At 48.7% G+C, this 14,774-nt stretch overlaps 2 protein-coding genes across 6 annotated transcripts in view; one reads left to right on the forward strand and one right to left on the reverse strand.

The window, feature by feature from the left end:
- The window catches only part of LOC119373358 (blastoderm-specific protein 25D), a 430,103-nt gene that overhangs the window by 253,986 nt on the left and 161,343 nt on the right, over positions 1 to 14,774 (reverse strand). The gene's annotated exons all lie outside the window — the stretch shown is intronic.
- LOC125760393 (XK-related protein 6-like) overlaps positions 3,616 to 14,774 on the forward strand; it is a 52,816-nt gene continuing 41,657 nt past the window's right edge. The window contains exons 1-3 of one of the 2 annotated variants that reach the window (XM_049420438.1): positions 3,616 to 3,648; positions 4,219 to 4,617; positions 6,141 to 6,622. In XM_049420438.1, coding sequence (XP_049276395.1) covers positions 4,296 to 4,617; positions 6,141 to 6,622 — 804 coding nt within the window. In that variant the 5' untranslated portion in view covers positions 3,616 to 3,648; positions 4,219 to 4,295. Of the gene's footprint in view, positions 3,649 to 4,218; positions 4,618 to 6,140; positions 6,623 to 14,774 lie in introns of those variants that run through there. The other variant, XM_049420439.1, reaches the window with a different exon arrangement.

Genomic DNA, 14,774 nt, shown 5'->3' on the forward strand with positions numbered 1-14,774 from the left:
TGGTGGAAGAGAGTTTGAACAAAATGACGTTTGAAAGGAAGCCTTCCCCATATGTCATATATAGGCCATTCCTGAAGGGTATTTGGAGTCAGGATTCGAGAAACATCGATACCGATGTACAGAACGACTGATATCTGGACGCTGATTCTGAAATATAGTTTTTTTCCACGGTTATGTTTCAGCACATGGTGACCACATGTTCTTCACGAAAGAAAGGCTTGAGACCAGTCATGTCTGTGTAGCTCACGAACATACTTATTTATAAAATAAAAACAAATGTGACGAAGACGGTCATGTGTGCGGGCCGGGCCGCTAGCGAAATGCCTCAAACCCCTAGTATACACCATGCATCCCGCCCCCCCCCCCCCCTCCCCCCACCCCCCCAAAAAATTTTTCGCTACCAGCGTTATTGCTGCTGTACACCTGTCCGGATGTACGGTATTGTGCAAACCGTCTTTTACGGACAAGGTAAAAGTCCACACCGGTATTTGCGCCGTCGTGCGAAGGCTTCTCATAGAAGCTATTGTGATTATATGGCAACCCGCTAGCTGCTCGGCAAGCTGGGCAGCGACTCCCATCAAGGGCAAAAATGACAAGCAAGAACCGCTGTCAGCGAAGTATACAAACAGTTGTCCTGTGAAGAAGCTAAAACGAACCCCAATAAGTTGTTTGGGAAGAAAACCAATGTACTTTGAGCAAGAAGGGCAAACCATTTGAGATACTAACAGACATTTCATTCAAGCGAAACAAAATAGGTCACAGTTAAGAAATTTTCAAGCAGACATTTTCGTGCATAGGCGTTTCTTGCTACATTATATGGATCTATATTAACAAATTTGAGAATGTATCGAAGTATCTTAAGATACAATCGCCAAGTATCGTATCGGATACAATTGTTGCGGCAGTATCTTGTATCTGTATCTCCAATACTTCTTGCCTGAGTATCTTGTATCGTATCGCGATACAATTTCAAAGTATCTTTGCCCAGCCCTGCCAGGTTGTTCTACACTCTAATAGTTTTACACTCTAAGAAAAAGATTACCTGCGACTCTTTGTGGTGATCCTATCGAAAAATCTCACGACACATATGGCACATATCCAAAAATCTCGTACGATCACACGAGAACACACATGAGTCATACGTGTTCATGCGAGATTATTGGATATGTGGCATATGTGTCATATGAGATTTTACTTTAACTCTTTAAACGTAAACTCTTTTTCTGGAGATCATCATAGTCCCTTCGGGGAGTCGCGACTCTCCATAAGTGAGTTAACGAGTTCATTAGAGTCATATATGTGGCAAGTCAACACTCACCAAAACAAGTAACAGGTAATTTTCTTTTATTCTTAGAGTGTAGCTCTCAGCGTGACATTATAGTCTTGTCACAGTAATCCAAAGCCTCTTTGATTTCACGCGCCTATCCTACAGCCTGGGCATGTGAAATGGCCACACACCGACGTTCAAAATTCTAACGCCTCCCCAACAAAATAAGTAAATAAATAAGCGTATATTACCGATGGTTCAATGTGAGAAAGACATCGCCACGTTGTCACTGCGTTTCGCCGAACTGTGCGCATCAAATGAGGCGTGGTACGACTTCGAAGGGGGTAAGAGGAGCGTGAAGCTAAGAGATGATGACTTCGAAAAAGGAAGAAAGGAAGATGAAGAAGGAGAGAGAGGAAGAAAGGGAAAGAGAGAACAGGCGTACCGACGAGGACCAAAGCACAGCGCTCAACGACTCCACCCAGAGCTCGCTAACGACTACGGCTATGGCTACGACCGAGGGAAGAGAGAGGGATGAGGGGATGTACGGGGCATAGAGCAGCAGACGACATCCTTGTAGTGCAGAGCAGACGAAGAAACGCGGAGATGGGGGAAAAAAGCAGACGACGACATCCTCCATAACCTCGCAGAAGTACATGTACGCAGCAGACGATCGGGTAAAAAAGAGGAGGAAGTAGACGACAGACAGACGAACAAAAACGGGAAAAAAGGGAAGATGATGGGGAATACGGGTACAGCGATGTATAGAAAGGAAAGAAAGTGGGGGAAAGATGGACGACGCGGGAAGAAGCCGATTGCTCGGCCCATCGAGAACCGGATTCGACGGGCTGGAACGCCGCCGGGTCGTAGTTTTCCACGCCCACCCCTCCGTCGAAAGCTATAGCTGCGGGAGGAAGGAAGGAACACGACGATCGAAGGAAAATCTTTGTCGAAGAGGCGAGGACGGGGTGAAGGAGAAGAGGAATAGAATCGCTGCTCTTCGGCGAGAAGTGAGCGACTTCGCCCGTTTCACGAGAAGGTCCCAATCGTCGAACGCCGAGGGTTCGCAGAAAAAAACGAAAGAGACGAAGGAACGGGAGCTACGATTGAGCCAGGGTGCGCGAAAGGACGAGGTCAATGACACCGTATAGGAACTCATAACTATAACTCCAAGACATTATCCAAGTGTAAGACCTAACACCAATGGAGACACGTAGAACCATACGTTTCCGATACGGGGGAAACTTCGAATTAAGGAGACCCTGAAATCGTTTCGACGGCGTTGTTGCAAAACCACTACGCCCGTAACGTTGCTCATTCTGATCATCAACAGATTTATTTAAGCGCTCAGCATAAAGTCTAACTTATAAGATTTTTTATGCGCATCGCTACAGATCACAGCGCCGCCACCATACCGGGTCTTTAGCCGCCGCTATTTTGTGACTTGGTACTGTTTTGCGACGTCACCAGTGTGACCTATCTGGTTGACTTCCCTGGGCGTTTGTACCGTAGGAGAAAACGCGAGAGGCGGGGTTTATCGCGGCACCTGGCGGCGAAGAGATCAACCAGACCAACAGGGAGCGTCGCCTCCGCGATCGACCTAGCGCCGGCGCAGGGTGGCTAAAGGCGAGGCTCAGTACTGACCGCACGGCGGAGAAGTTGAGGCCGCCGTGAACGGGAATCGAAGCCGCGTAGTGGAGCTTCGCAACGCGAAACCTAACGTGGTAAACTGCGACGGTGGTTACGTAACTATAACTTCCATTTCGAGTTTCAATTTATAGTGCAGGAACAAGCTGAAACATATTTACTATATATATATATATATATATATATATATATGTATGTATGTGTGTGTGTGTGTGTGTGTGTGTGTGTGTGTGTGTGTGTGTGTGTGTGTGTGTGTGTGTGTGTGTGTGTGTGTGTGTGTGTGTGTGTGTGTGTGTGTGTGTGTGTGTGTGTGTGTGTGTGTGTGTTGTGATGAAACAGCACCACAGTAACAGGGACACAAAGGAACAAATATGCCAGGACATGCGCTGTCCTGTGGTATTTACTCCTTTGTGTCCTTGCTGTAACCGCCGTTTCACCCTCAGTTATAAATATGATCCTCTAGTGACACGATATGGACAATTACGCGAAGTGAGATTACGCTCGCAAAAATTACTTCGTCGTTCAAAGGAAGTCTTGTCTCTTGTCTGTTTCAGGCTGTTCTAACAGAACACGGCGGAGCTCCACGCCCATTGAAACTGCTAGGATAACGAGAACAAAAGATAAGAAAGGAGATCATATATCATCAATCCTGGGAAGAGACGTCACCAGGCTCAACTACACATCAGCACTACAAGAGCTGTCAAGCGCCAGGACCACCTAGTGTACACATGAACGTAAGTGGCTTTCTGTACTCGCGATACGTTTCATCACTGGACGACACAGATCACATGTGTGGGGAGCACCTAAAGTTAAGCGAAAGCGAGTGGGGCCCATTACTCAACGCGTTGTGTGAGCGTGCTTCCACATTGCCCTCAGAACAAGACATCGCTCTCAATCCCGCTGGACCAATGTGCTTATAAGAAAACTTGCAAGTCATTGCACACCACGCGCTTTATTCTTGATATACAGCCGAAATCGCGCCGTCGGCGTCATGTCCCAAATATATCTATCTGTACGGTGCACTTGGAAGCGAATTACGCAATCTTTATCTTGCGATAACTTCAACGACAAGTATTTCTACAGTATTATTGAGATAGCTAGCAATCTATCTATCTATCTATCTATCTATCTATCTATCTATCTATCTATCTATCTATCTATCTATCTATCTATCTATCTATCTATCTATCTGATCTATGTCTGTCTGTCCGTCTGTCTATTTCTACTCCTCGAATCTACTCTTGTCTGTCTGTTTCTACTGCTCGAGGCACGTATAACCTCCTCCATACGTCACTCTCGCGCAGCTTCTGCGTCGTCATCGTCCTGCTTCTGCACCCGGGGTCTCGGCGGCCGGGCACGGTGCCACCGCCACGGCCTCGCGATGGTAGTGGTGCACGAGGTGGAGCTCCTGGACGAGCACCCCGTGGCCAGGCCTCCATACCTGGCCCACCTGCAAGGGGGAGGAGGAGGCGCCATACCGCAGCACCTGCACCACTCGCACCCAAACAGGCACCTCCACGGGGGCTTCGCCGCGCAGCCGCCGCAGCAGCTCAAGCTAGGGCCCCCCGGAGGATCGTCGTCCCTTCCGCGGCACCACGGCCAGCCCCCGTCGGCGCCCTACCACGACCCGACAACGGAGGAAGACGACGACGAGGACGAAGAGGATGACCTGCCAGAGTACGCGGAGGCCGGACCGCCCACAGGTGAGAGGCAGAGGATGCGCTAGAGTGCTTATTTGGGCCAGTTGGTACATGTTCACAGAAAACGAGAAACGGCGCGAAGCACAGGACAACAGGACAGAGACGGACCACCCACTGCACAGGCGAGTTCCGCACGAAGCATTGGCCAAGAGGTTCATACAAACGATGGGGGAGCGAAGAAGGGGGTAGGGTAGCTATAGACACGGATCGCTCGATAAAAAAAAGGAGGTGTGGCCTGTTGCGTCGCGCTGAAACACACGGGCACAAGCGTGAGCACTGTGTTGATAGTTCCGCACGCGTTGGCGCTAGTAGACGTACCGCCACGCGCGTTTTTAACAAAAAATAGACTAAAAACCAGGGTTGTGGCGTGCGCGAGACGTTGTATCCAGCCATATATGGGTATGCAGAGGAGCCGCTGTGTGTCATGGTGTCTTCGAACGACAATAAAGGGCGTCAACAACGGCTACCACGAATTTCCATGTGACACTGAATGGCTTTAAAAGTCCTTATGATAAAACGAGATGTTTACGAAGAAAATGGTGCATACAGAGGAGTGCTGATGACATGATCCCAAATAATATTTGCCAAGAGTTCGAAGGCTCCTCAAGGAAACCCGCAACCCAAAGACTCTCGTGCGTCCTTTAAACCACCTTGGTGCCACCCGTCTTGTGGCGTCACAGCGGCAATAACTTCAACTAGGCAGCTTCCGCTGTTTTCTGGGCGCTCAACGTGCGGCACCTTTCCTTTGTTTCATCGAGCGGCCGTGATACAGGGCAGCGCTTAGTCCGCTTCTGTCCTGTTGTCCTGTGGTTCGCATCTTTCTCGTTTTTTATGAGGGGCAGAGACCGCGGACGCTGCCGTGGCGTGTGCATTCTCCGTCGTCTGGAGGCATGTTGTGTTCAAAAGTAGGACCGCCAACTTTTAAGTAGAGTCAGTAGGCAGCCAACGCACCGTGTTATGTCTTTGCGTCTTCTTGTTCCGTCCGTTCTGAAGCTGTGCGTAGGACAAACAACCGGTTATCTAACAGAGTGACAAAATGGGTGCCGAGGGAAGCGACGCACCGTCGAGGACGGCTGAGAACTATGGGCGTTGCGGTACACTTAAGTGCTCGGGGCATAACATGGAATCTGATTGCGTAAGGATAGGGCAACCGGAGGGCAAAGGCACTCGTGCAGTAGTTTACATAATGATGATCATGCTAAGCGAGTATGTCTCCACCTGCACCCACACGCGCATGACCGTCATGATCATGATGGGTGAGCACCTCGCCTATCCTTGACCCGCGCCCGCGTAATGATCATCACATGTGTGAACGTATCCCTGTCCTGAAAAACACTCTTATGATGATCACCATCAATGTGATGGGTGAGTGTTTCTTAGCCCTCGATACGCACTCGCATGATGGTGATCATAATCATGACGGACGTTCCCCTGTACTAGACACCCACCAGATGTAGACGTTAATTTGACCTGCAAAACCCACTAGCATGGTGATGACAAACGTTCTTCCTGTCCTGGACACACAGGTCCCCCACCCGGTCTGGCCCTCATCGACCGGCACCCGTACCTCTGTCCGGCCTCGGGCAGTGCCCACCGCCGCTCGCTGCCCACGGGGGCCGGCGACTGCGTGCGACACCTCGTCCTCGGTGCCCCTGGACAAGCGCAGCGACCGCTTCACCGCGCTCAGCGCCCTCTTCACGATCGTGTCGCTGCTCGCGTACGCGGCCGACGTGGGCTCGGACGCGGCCACCTGCTACTTCCTGTACCTGGAGGGAAACCCCTGGTGGTTCGGCCTCACGCTCGCCGTCACCGTCGTCGCAGCGGTGACCGTGAACGCGTTCAGCCTGCGATGGTACATGCACGACGACCGGGAGAGCCGCGCGTCGGCGAAGGAGCTCGCCGGCGCTCAAGGCGTCGTTGCCACGCCCGTGCACCGGCCCCGCATGGGACCGCTCGGGTGGGCGTTCAGGGTGCTCTTCCACCTCGCCTTCCTGGGACCGGTAGTCAGGTGAGCGAAGAAAGAACACGCGTTACGTTACTGCGATAAAATCTTAGCGACGCTTCCGTGCTAACGTGCGCCGTCGCCGTGATGTTGCCACATATCTTCAACATCGCCTTGGAACACGTGATCACTATATCGCGGTCACTTGCGTGCTTGCATGTGGGATCAGATTGCGCACGAGTAGGGAGATATGATATAGTCGGGACAGGCACTGAACCACTGAACCCGCATGGGACATAACGACGATAATCATGATAAGAGGACTTCTTTCATCCCGGACCCACAACGCATAACTATCATGACCATGATGAGTGGGCGTTTTGCCTACTCCTGGAACCACACTGGCGTAATCATCCTCACAGGTGAACGGTTCCCTGTCCTTAACCGCCTTCCTGTGATGACCATCATCGCAACGGGTGAACGTTTCTTTGAACTCGATATAGACTCGCATGATGACGATCCTGATGAACATACTCCTACCATGGCTCGCGAACGTTTGATGGCCACCATAGGTGAACGCTCCTTTGCCGTGGATACCCACGCATGCGTGATGATGATCATGATCGTGATGAACCTACTCATGTGTCCTAGACTCCTACACGTTTGATGGGCACAACAGCTGACCGTTTCCTTTCCTGAATTCAGTAGCCTACAAGACTACTTTCCTATAAATTCAGTAGCCTACAGGACTACTTTCCTATGAATTCAGTAGCCTACATGACTACTGAATTCATAGGATAGCCGAAACCAATTGCAACAGGCGAATTCGCGCCGTCGCCGTGACGCTCTGTATAAATTCCAAGTGCGATAAGGTCTTTATGAAAGTCAACGAAGCTGCGATTTTTTTTATTTGCGTATTCGTAGCATTCGCGCCCTCGATAAGTGCTTTCGAATCCTTGGTCTGTCTGTGTGTGGCGCAACAAAGCCCGCAGGAATTCGAGCGAATTCGTTGCATTCTTGCGGCGTCTCTTCAGGCGTCATTCTCGTAATGAACGCTATTCATGTAATGCCTGCAAAATCGAATGAACGCTTACAAAAACGAAACTCGTGAGTTAGTGAACGAGAACTTCCTCGAAACCCGCCATTCAATGAGCAAACGAAACAAAAGCTGGGTACGTCTCTGTATACGGGTATTACACGGCATTTTAAGTCTAGATGGCTATGATTTACAGTTGTGCAAAAAGTGAAAGAGAGAAACGAAGAGGGAAAAGGCACGGGGCATAACGAAGGACGTTCCCAGGGTGGGTACCCTATACTTGGGTAGGGAGAAAGAGGCGAGCTGCGCAAAGGTTTTTTTTTTCTTCAACGACGACACCGAGGTGCAAACAGCGAAATCCCCGCGCCGCGAAACAACGAAACGAAACGCCACAACACCTGACAGCCGACGCCGTAGAATCGAAAAGCAAAATGAGAGGCCACGCACGAGCTAGCGCTTATTTCATCCTGACAATTGCCGACACACGCACTCAGTGCCTACCTAAGACACTGGCTTACGCGATCGAGCCAACGAACACGCGTCTAATAAGTATAGGCTTCGTCTATACTTTATTGGTCGTCCGCGCAAAAGCCTCGCACATCGCCGCGAGCAAATTTAATACGCGCCGCGCGCGCTCGCTTCAAGCAAAATCCCCATCCCATCCCCGCCCACAATCCCCAAGCTCTAGAAAGCAGTACCGGCGTCCGCATTGTGCTGCTAGGATAGAGAGGCGCGCCAAAACGAACGTATGTATACACACTACCATCGTGAAACACACACAAACACAATGGCAAGTACTCGGGACACCGCATGAGAGAGTGGAAGGGAGGCGAAAGAAGGAGGGATAGTGAATTGAAATAAAAACGAACAAACACAACGGCCACAACCCTGGATACCGCATGAAAGGATGAATGGAGAGGGGAAGGGAAGGAGAGAGAGAGAGAGAGAGAAAGACTGGCGCCGAAGGAAGTTTGCCAGGCGGCCTAATCCGCTCAGCGCGGTGCCGAGAAGTTATTGCGAGAAAATCGCGGCTCGAGCGAGAAGCGACGCGTCGCCTCTTTCACCTTGAGGGAATCTGGCGTTAATAATGCCCGACGTACACACTGGAAGAAGGCTCGCCGCCTCGGCCCCGGGGCTAACGTATGCATACAACGCCCAGGAACAAAGCACCTATATATATGTGTGTGTGTGTGTATATGCATATACTCGTATACGTATATAAGCAAGCGCCTTCATCTTCGCTCGTAGTTAATTGCGACGCCTGCGCGCGACCTGCAGCGACAATTACGGAGTAGGCGTCGTCGCGATGAAATTTTCATACAGTACGGGTAGACACGTATGCCGACGCCGCTGCCAGCCGTTGCTGCACAAGTCTATTACCGAGCAGACGCGGCAGAGAACGCGGCACAAGTGCGAGCGCACGCTGTCACTTGTTTTTACTATTTGAAGATTTCCTTCCTTGTCTATACGAATTCGAGTGATCTGAAGTCGGGCACCCACCAAGGCTGAGGGAGACTCGGATTGATTTATTCGAGAGATGACAAAATTACTCCTAGAAGTAATTAATTACGTTACTAATTACTTTTCTACGGTCCAAGAAAAAACGAGCACTTGTGGAGTATTTATGCAACACAACTACAATCGTCATGTGCCTCGCGTACTTTCCTTGCGCAAGGAAAGTACACGCATATTCACTCTGACGAAGGCCGGTCCACCGGCAGCAACGTTAGTAATTAAGTTATCAGTCGTTTTTGTTCGCTAATCGTGTGTATCTTCATTTGAAAATGTTTCTTTGGATTCGGCGAGAATACTTCTTCCGACTATATATATATATGTGGGTGTATATATGTATATATATGCACACACACGCGCGCGCGTTCAGCCGACGGCTTCCCGCCATGCAAAGATTGTCATTAACGCGCGTTACATAAAGCAAGCTCGGCGCTGCGCAGATCCGCGCCAAACCTCGACTCACTTCCGGCCGCGGCACGTTTCCGCAGCTTCCATTTCCGTTACTTCCGTATCCGTCGCAAAGGCGCCGACGTCTCGTTGTTCCCTTACACATACGCACAGCAGCCGCGAAAAAGAACGGAGTTTTCAAAAGGACTTTCGGCGCCGAAAACGACAACTTCGCGACGTCGAGCCAGAAAGAAGGTAAATGAATAAGTGAAGAGAGTGAGAACGAAAAGCTGGGGTACAGACGACGCGTACGTAACGCATATAAGAGACAATGCGCTGGAGGACACGAATCTATAGATGGCTGCGGTATATAGACTGCCTTACGGACGGGTTTCGGTACCGCCATATTATAGCTGTAAGTAAAGCTCTCCCTTGAATTTCTCTGTGGGAGCATTATAAGTACCAAAATTTTTAAGTTACATACAAACACACGCGCGAACATACATAGAAGGCGTACATAGAAGGCTCAACGCAGGAACGGGCGTCTAAGGCTGTGCTCTAAAGAAAACTATTTGATCAGAAAGGTACTTATAAAATAGTAAATAGAAAACTTAAAAGAAAACTATTTAGATTAGGTTTTTTTTTTCTTTTGCTCCTGATTTTGGCGAGTGCTCAGTTTTTTTCTACAATGTACGCTCCTCGCGAGACGATATTTCGTCGAACCCCTGGCTATACTGATTTCATTTATCTCAAGAACGACTATTATCCAAAACAAGTGGCATTTTGCGGGTAAATGCGGTAGCCAAGAGTGTTCCCATTACGCGAATAAAATACGCTAGGCCTCACACAAATTCATACACCGTTCTTTTTTTTTCTTTGCCTTGTTACTCTTAAGGTTAACGCATAATAGAAAAGCAATACAAAGAAAAACGAAAGTTGAACCTCGCGGTATAGAGGCCTCCACAGCTGTATCGCTCCTTGGTGGTTCTATTAGAGTAACGATATAGGCTGCATACAGGAGTGGAAAAAAAAAGGTCTTCCACCCTACAGGGAGCGCCTCCTATTAGAACACACACAAAACAGTCTACCGGCTAACAGATCCTCCCAGGAGGCAGCGAGGTATCAACGAAATGAGGCGAGGTGTTAAGCGACTAGGAGGCGAGTCAGGTGAGCGAAGTACAAAGGTAAAAGAAACGAAACGGCACGGCTCACGACTAGACGAGCGGTAAACAAACCCCACCTTCCCGTTCGAGCGGTTTTCGCGGGTCCCGGAGGATCTTTTATTAACGCGCCGGAGTTGTTACCGCTTCTCCCCGCTCCACGGCACTTCCTGCGGCTGCCATCGCGGCCGCCGACTGCGCCACCATGCGGACGTCCTCCTAAACAGTCCTCCGCAGTACGTCGTCGCAAAAGCGTGCAGCATGGGTGGAAGGTACGCGCCAGAGTTGCAAGTTCCGCTTATAATAAGCGGATTTGGGCACCTTTCGTTGCCCAGTCGCGTGTAGAATTTTCCAGTCGCGTTTTTTTTATTTGTATTTTTCCAGTAAATATAGTTATTTTAGCGATCCTCACGTTCACCAATAGCGCGTTTGTCATTCACTAATAGCGCGTTCTTCGGTGACTTCCAGTAGGCGAGTGTTCAAGTCTAACATACGTTGGGGGAATCGACAAGTAACGTTAATAATGCACTGGAAAACGTACATTCAACCGAACAGAGACTACCCTGGAGACAACGTTAACAAGCAAATATGTGCTTTCGTTCATAGTTGTGCATACTTTCGCTGTACAAAATAATTAGATGTTTTCAACTTGCCTTCATATTTGAGTGAGACTTTTTATTAAAATTTAAAATATTCTCAAGAATGGGAAAATTCATTAAATTTCTGCTTCTTTTTGGCTTCTTCGCGAAAGTCGCGCCGCTTTTTTTTTGGGGGGGGGGGGAGGAGGGGGCTTCTTTTATGATGATTATTTGCTTTCTAGCTCGGTAGCATCTGGCAACTCTGGTCAACGTATCCCGGCATCGGCCAATAAAAAGAGCGGAGAGTTCGTGCAGCGTCGGGTCAGCTATAATATAAAACTGCACGGAATTGAGAACCAATAATAACTGTCGGGGCTTTGCGTCCCAAAACCACGATATGATTATGAGGGACGCCGTAGTGGAGGGTTCCGGGAATCGTCGACCACCGGTGTTAACGAGCACTCTAAATCCATGAACACGGGCCTCTAGCATTTCGCCTCCATCGAAATGCGGCCGCTGCGACCGGGATTCGATCCCGGGCCAGCAGTCGAGCACCGCAACTACTACAGACCACTGTGGTGGGTAGGAATTCGGAAATGAAAGCTCGGTTAGTCTAGGTGTAGGCGGTCGTTATCTTATAAGCAGCGCTGCGAAATACGAAGAGACAAGTAACGGCGTCACTGTTAGTGTCATTCATTCATTCATTCATTCATTCATACATACAGCGATCCTGGCTGAACGACAGACGAAGAAGAGTCAAATATAGATTACCGCAATGGCTGCTTGCTCGGAAAAAAATGAACTAAACTTGCATGACGGGGTTTACAACTTCATCGTTCATTTATTCAGTCATGCATTGGTTGCCCCTTCTTCTGACGAAGAAGAGGCAACCAGAAAGGCCGCAATGAATGCTTACTCGGAGAATTCATTCATTCGTACACTACTTCGTTCGACTACTCATTCGTTCCTTTCTTCATTACTTCACCAAATCGCTCGCAGAACCATTCGTCCGTGCGTTCTATCACCAGTTCGTGTACGTCCTTTCAATCACGGGCTTCATTACTAAGGGATCCCATAAGAGAAAAAGTTCATAAAAGCCGCTACGCAGCCGCGCACTGCGGTAAACACCACTCCATTGGCTAGGATACCTTGCAGGACGCTGCAGCACAATCGCTGGCCGGTCGGGTACTACCACACGTAGCTTTGGATACGCACTCAACAAGCAAGATAAGAACAACAACAACAAATAGGGATGTGGTCCTTCTGAAGCTGGGATTCTCGGCCGCTACGCAGCGTCCTTGCTGCGGCCAATCAAATATACGAAGAGCCAAGAGAGGATAAAGGGCGGGAGAAGACTAACTGAGAACCAAAAGAACAAAAAAAAATCTGTCCCTCGCAGATGGTCGAGAAGTGCATTATTGATACAATCTATCGTCGTTCCGTGCGTCGGCTTGCTACGCGTATATTTATACCACAGTTTCCACCTTTTATGGGGCACTCCCAAAAAGAGGCGATAAACGAAAGTGTTCGGCACTCGGCGCATCGTGAAAATTTTACTGCGCAACGGTATTTTCTTGTTTTTATGATCTCCAACCAAAGTACACAGTAAACCACTTTACACCCTTAAGGGGGTTTTGCCGTGTCTATAACTAACACCCTTACACCCTAGGAAAAGGGTGTTTTCACGTATCAAAACACCCATACCATAGGGTGTTTTCAATAGCCTAAACACCCTTATCACTGAAAAATGTGAAAAAAGAAATCTACCAGTCAGGGGACACGCAATTACAGATGACATCAGCACAGAAGGTGCACGCACGCGCCAAACCGCACACACAATAGAGCGTATTGTAAAATACCACGTGGACGGAGCGCTCGTGCTACACAGCCTTACACTGACCATCTGGTATATATAGCCATAGTATTTTAAGCCGCCGTTCAGTGCCGGTGGAGATATTTCTGTTCCGCATAAATGAACATTAAACATCAAGAGAATGGGCGTAGATTTATGGTACGCTTGTAGATATCCCTAAAAAAGACATGGCTTTTAATCTAAACTCGCCTAAGATCCAACGACGTTTTAATTAGCGAGTCCCAGTTATCATCTGGCACACTGTGGTACGGGCCATGGGTGTTTCGATAACCCATAACGCCCTTACCTCCTAAAGGGTGTTTAGTTAGAGCATTACCCCTTAAAGGTTATTTTGGGGAAGGAAAACACCCTTACACCCTAATCTTTGCTAATTTTGTTAGGCAAAAGGGTGTTTTGCTTGCTTGAAACACCCTTAAGGGTGCAAAGTGGTTTACAGTGTACAGAGGTGTACTTTGGTTGGAGCCACACCAGCTAACTTTAGCCAAAATGTTCTTTGTTTTGGTTTTCGATATAGCTTGTTAAATAGAGTCAGTTACCAGCTAAGAATAAATGTAATCTCCGCCCACATTCGCCGCTGAGCCACCCAAAGAAAATTCGCATAGGTGCCCCGTCCAATCGCATTTCCTGATTTCCGTGACGTCAAGCACTCTTAGCCTGGTTCAGGTAGGTAATTTCCTTATACAGAAACATGTTGGTGTCGCTGGTTTTCGGCCGAGAACTTGAACTTCCCACCGAAGTTCAGCAAAAATTCCGACATCACTGCACGGTTAAAGCTTAATATTTTAAGTAGGGACGACGAACCTTTAATGGCTAATATGCGTAGTACTTACATTAGCAGCGAGAAAGTACTTGTGGTTACAATACAATCGAGTGAGAAGAAAATGAAGAAACTGGCTTTCGCCTTCGAGCCGTCTTACGCAAGTGCGCAAGATAAGGGACTGTGGGACTGTTTTCATCACTGCGCGTACACTGATAAAACGGTTCAGTGACTGAGTCACTTATTCATTATTAACTCGATCGGAGTGACTGACTGATCGATTGATTCATTCATTCATTAACAACAGATTGATTGATTGATTGATTGATTGATTGATTGATTGATTGATTGATTGATTGATTGATTGATTGATTGATTGATTGATTGATTGATTGATTGATTGATTGATTGATTGAGTGAGTGAGTGAGTGAGTGAGTGAGTGAGTGAGTGAGTGAGTGAGTGAGTGAGTGAGTGAGTGAGTGAGTGAGTGAGTGAGTGAGTGAGTGAGTGAGTGAGTGAGTGAGTGAGTGAGTGAGTGGCTGGCTGGCTGGCTGGCTGGCTGGCTGGCTGGCTGGCTGGCTGGCTGGCTGGCTGGCTAATAATTATACCACAAACAGCCTGCCTTCCCTCCTCCTCTTCCTTGCGCGATACCGTGAGGAAAGCTAACGTATCCAAGGCGCAATTGTGGCAGCGAATAAAACTACACGAGAGTTACGCCAGAAAGTCATTAAAAGGGGGCGCACCATCTCAGCCGGAATACAGCGACGCCACCATCAATAACTCGGAGAAAGGCCGAACTGACGTCGCCATAGGAGGGCTATAGTAGAATGCAGGCTAACAGAGCGAGAGCTTCGGTGAAGCATTAAAGAACAAAAAAATACTAAGCTTACGTCACACGGGCAAGCCGAGTCTTT

Source organism: Rhipicephalus sanguineus, chromosome 11 (genome assembly GCF_013339695.2).
Source record: "Rhipicephalus sanguineus isolate Rsan-2018 chromosome 11, BIME_Rsan_1.4, whole genome shotgun sequence".
In the NCBI taxonomy this organism is placed as follows: Eukaryota; Metazoa; Arthropoda; class Arachnida; order Ixodida; family Ixodidae; genus Rhipicephalus; species Rhipicephalus sanguineus.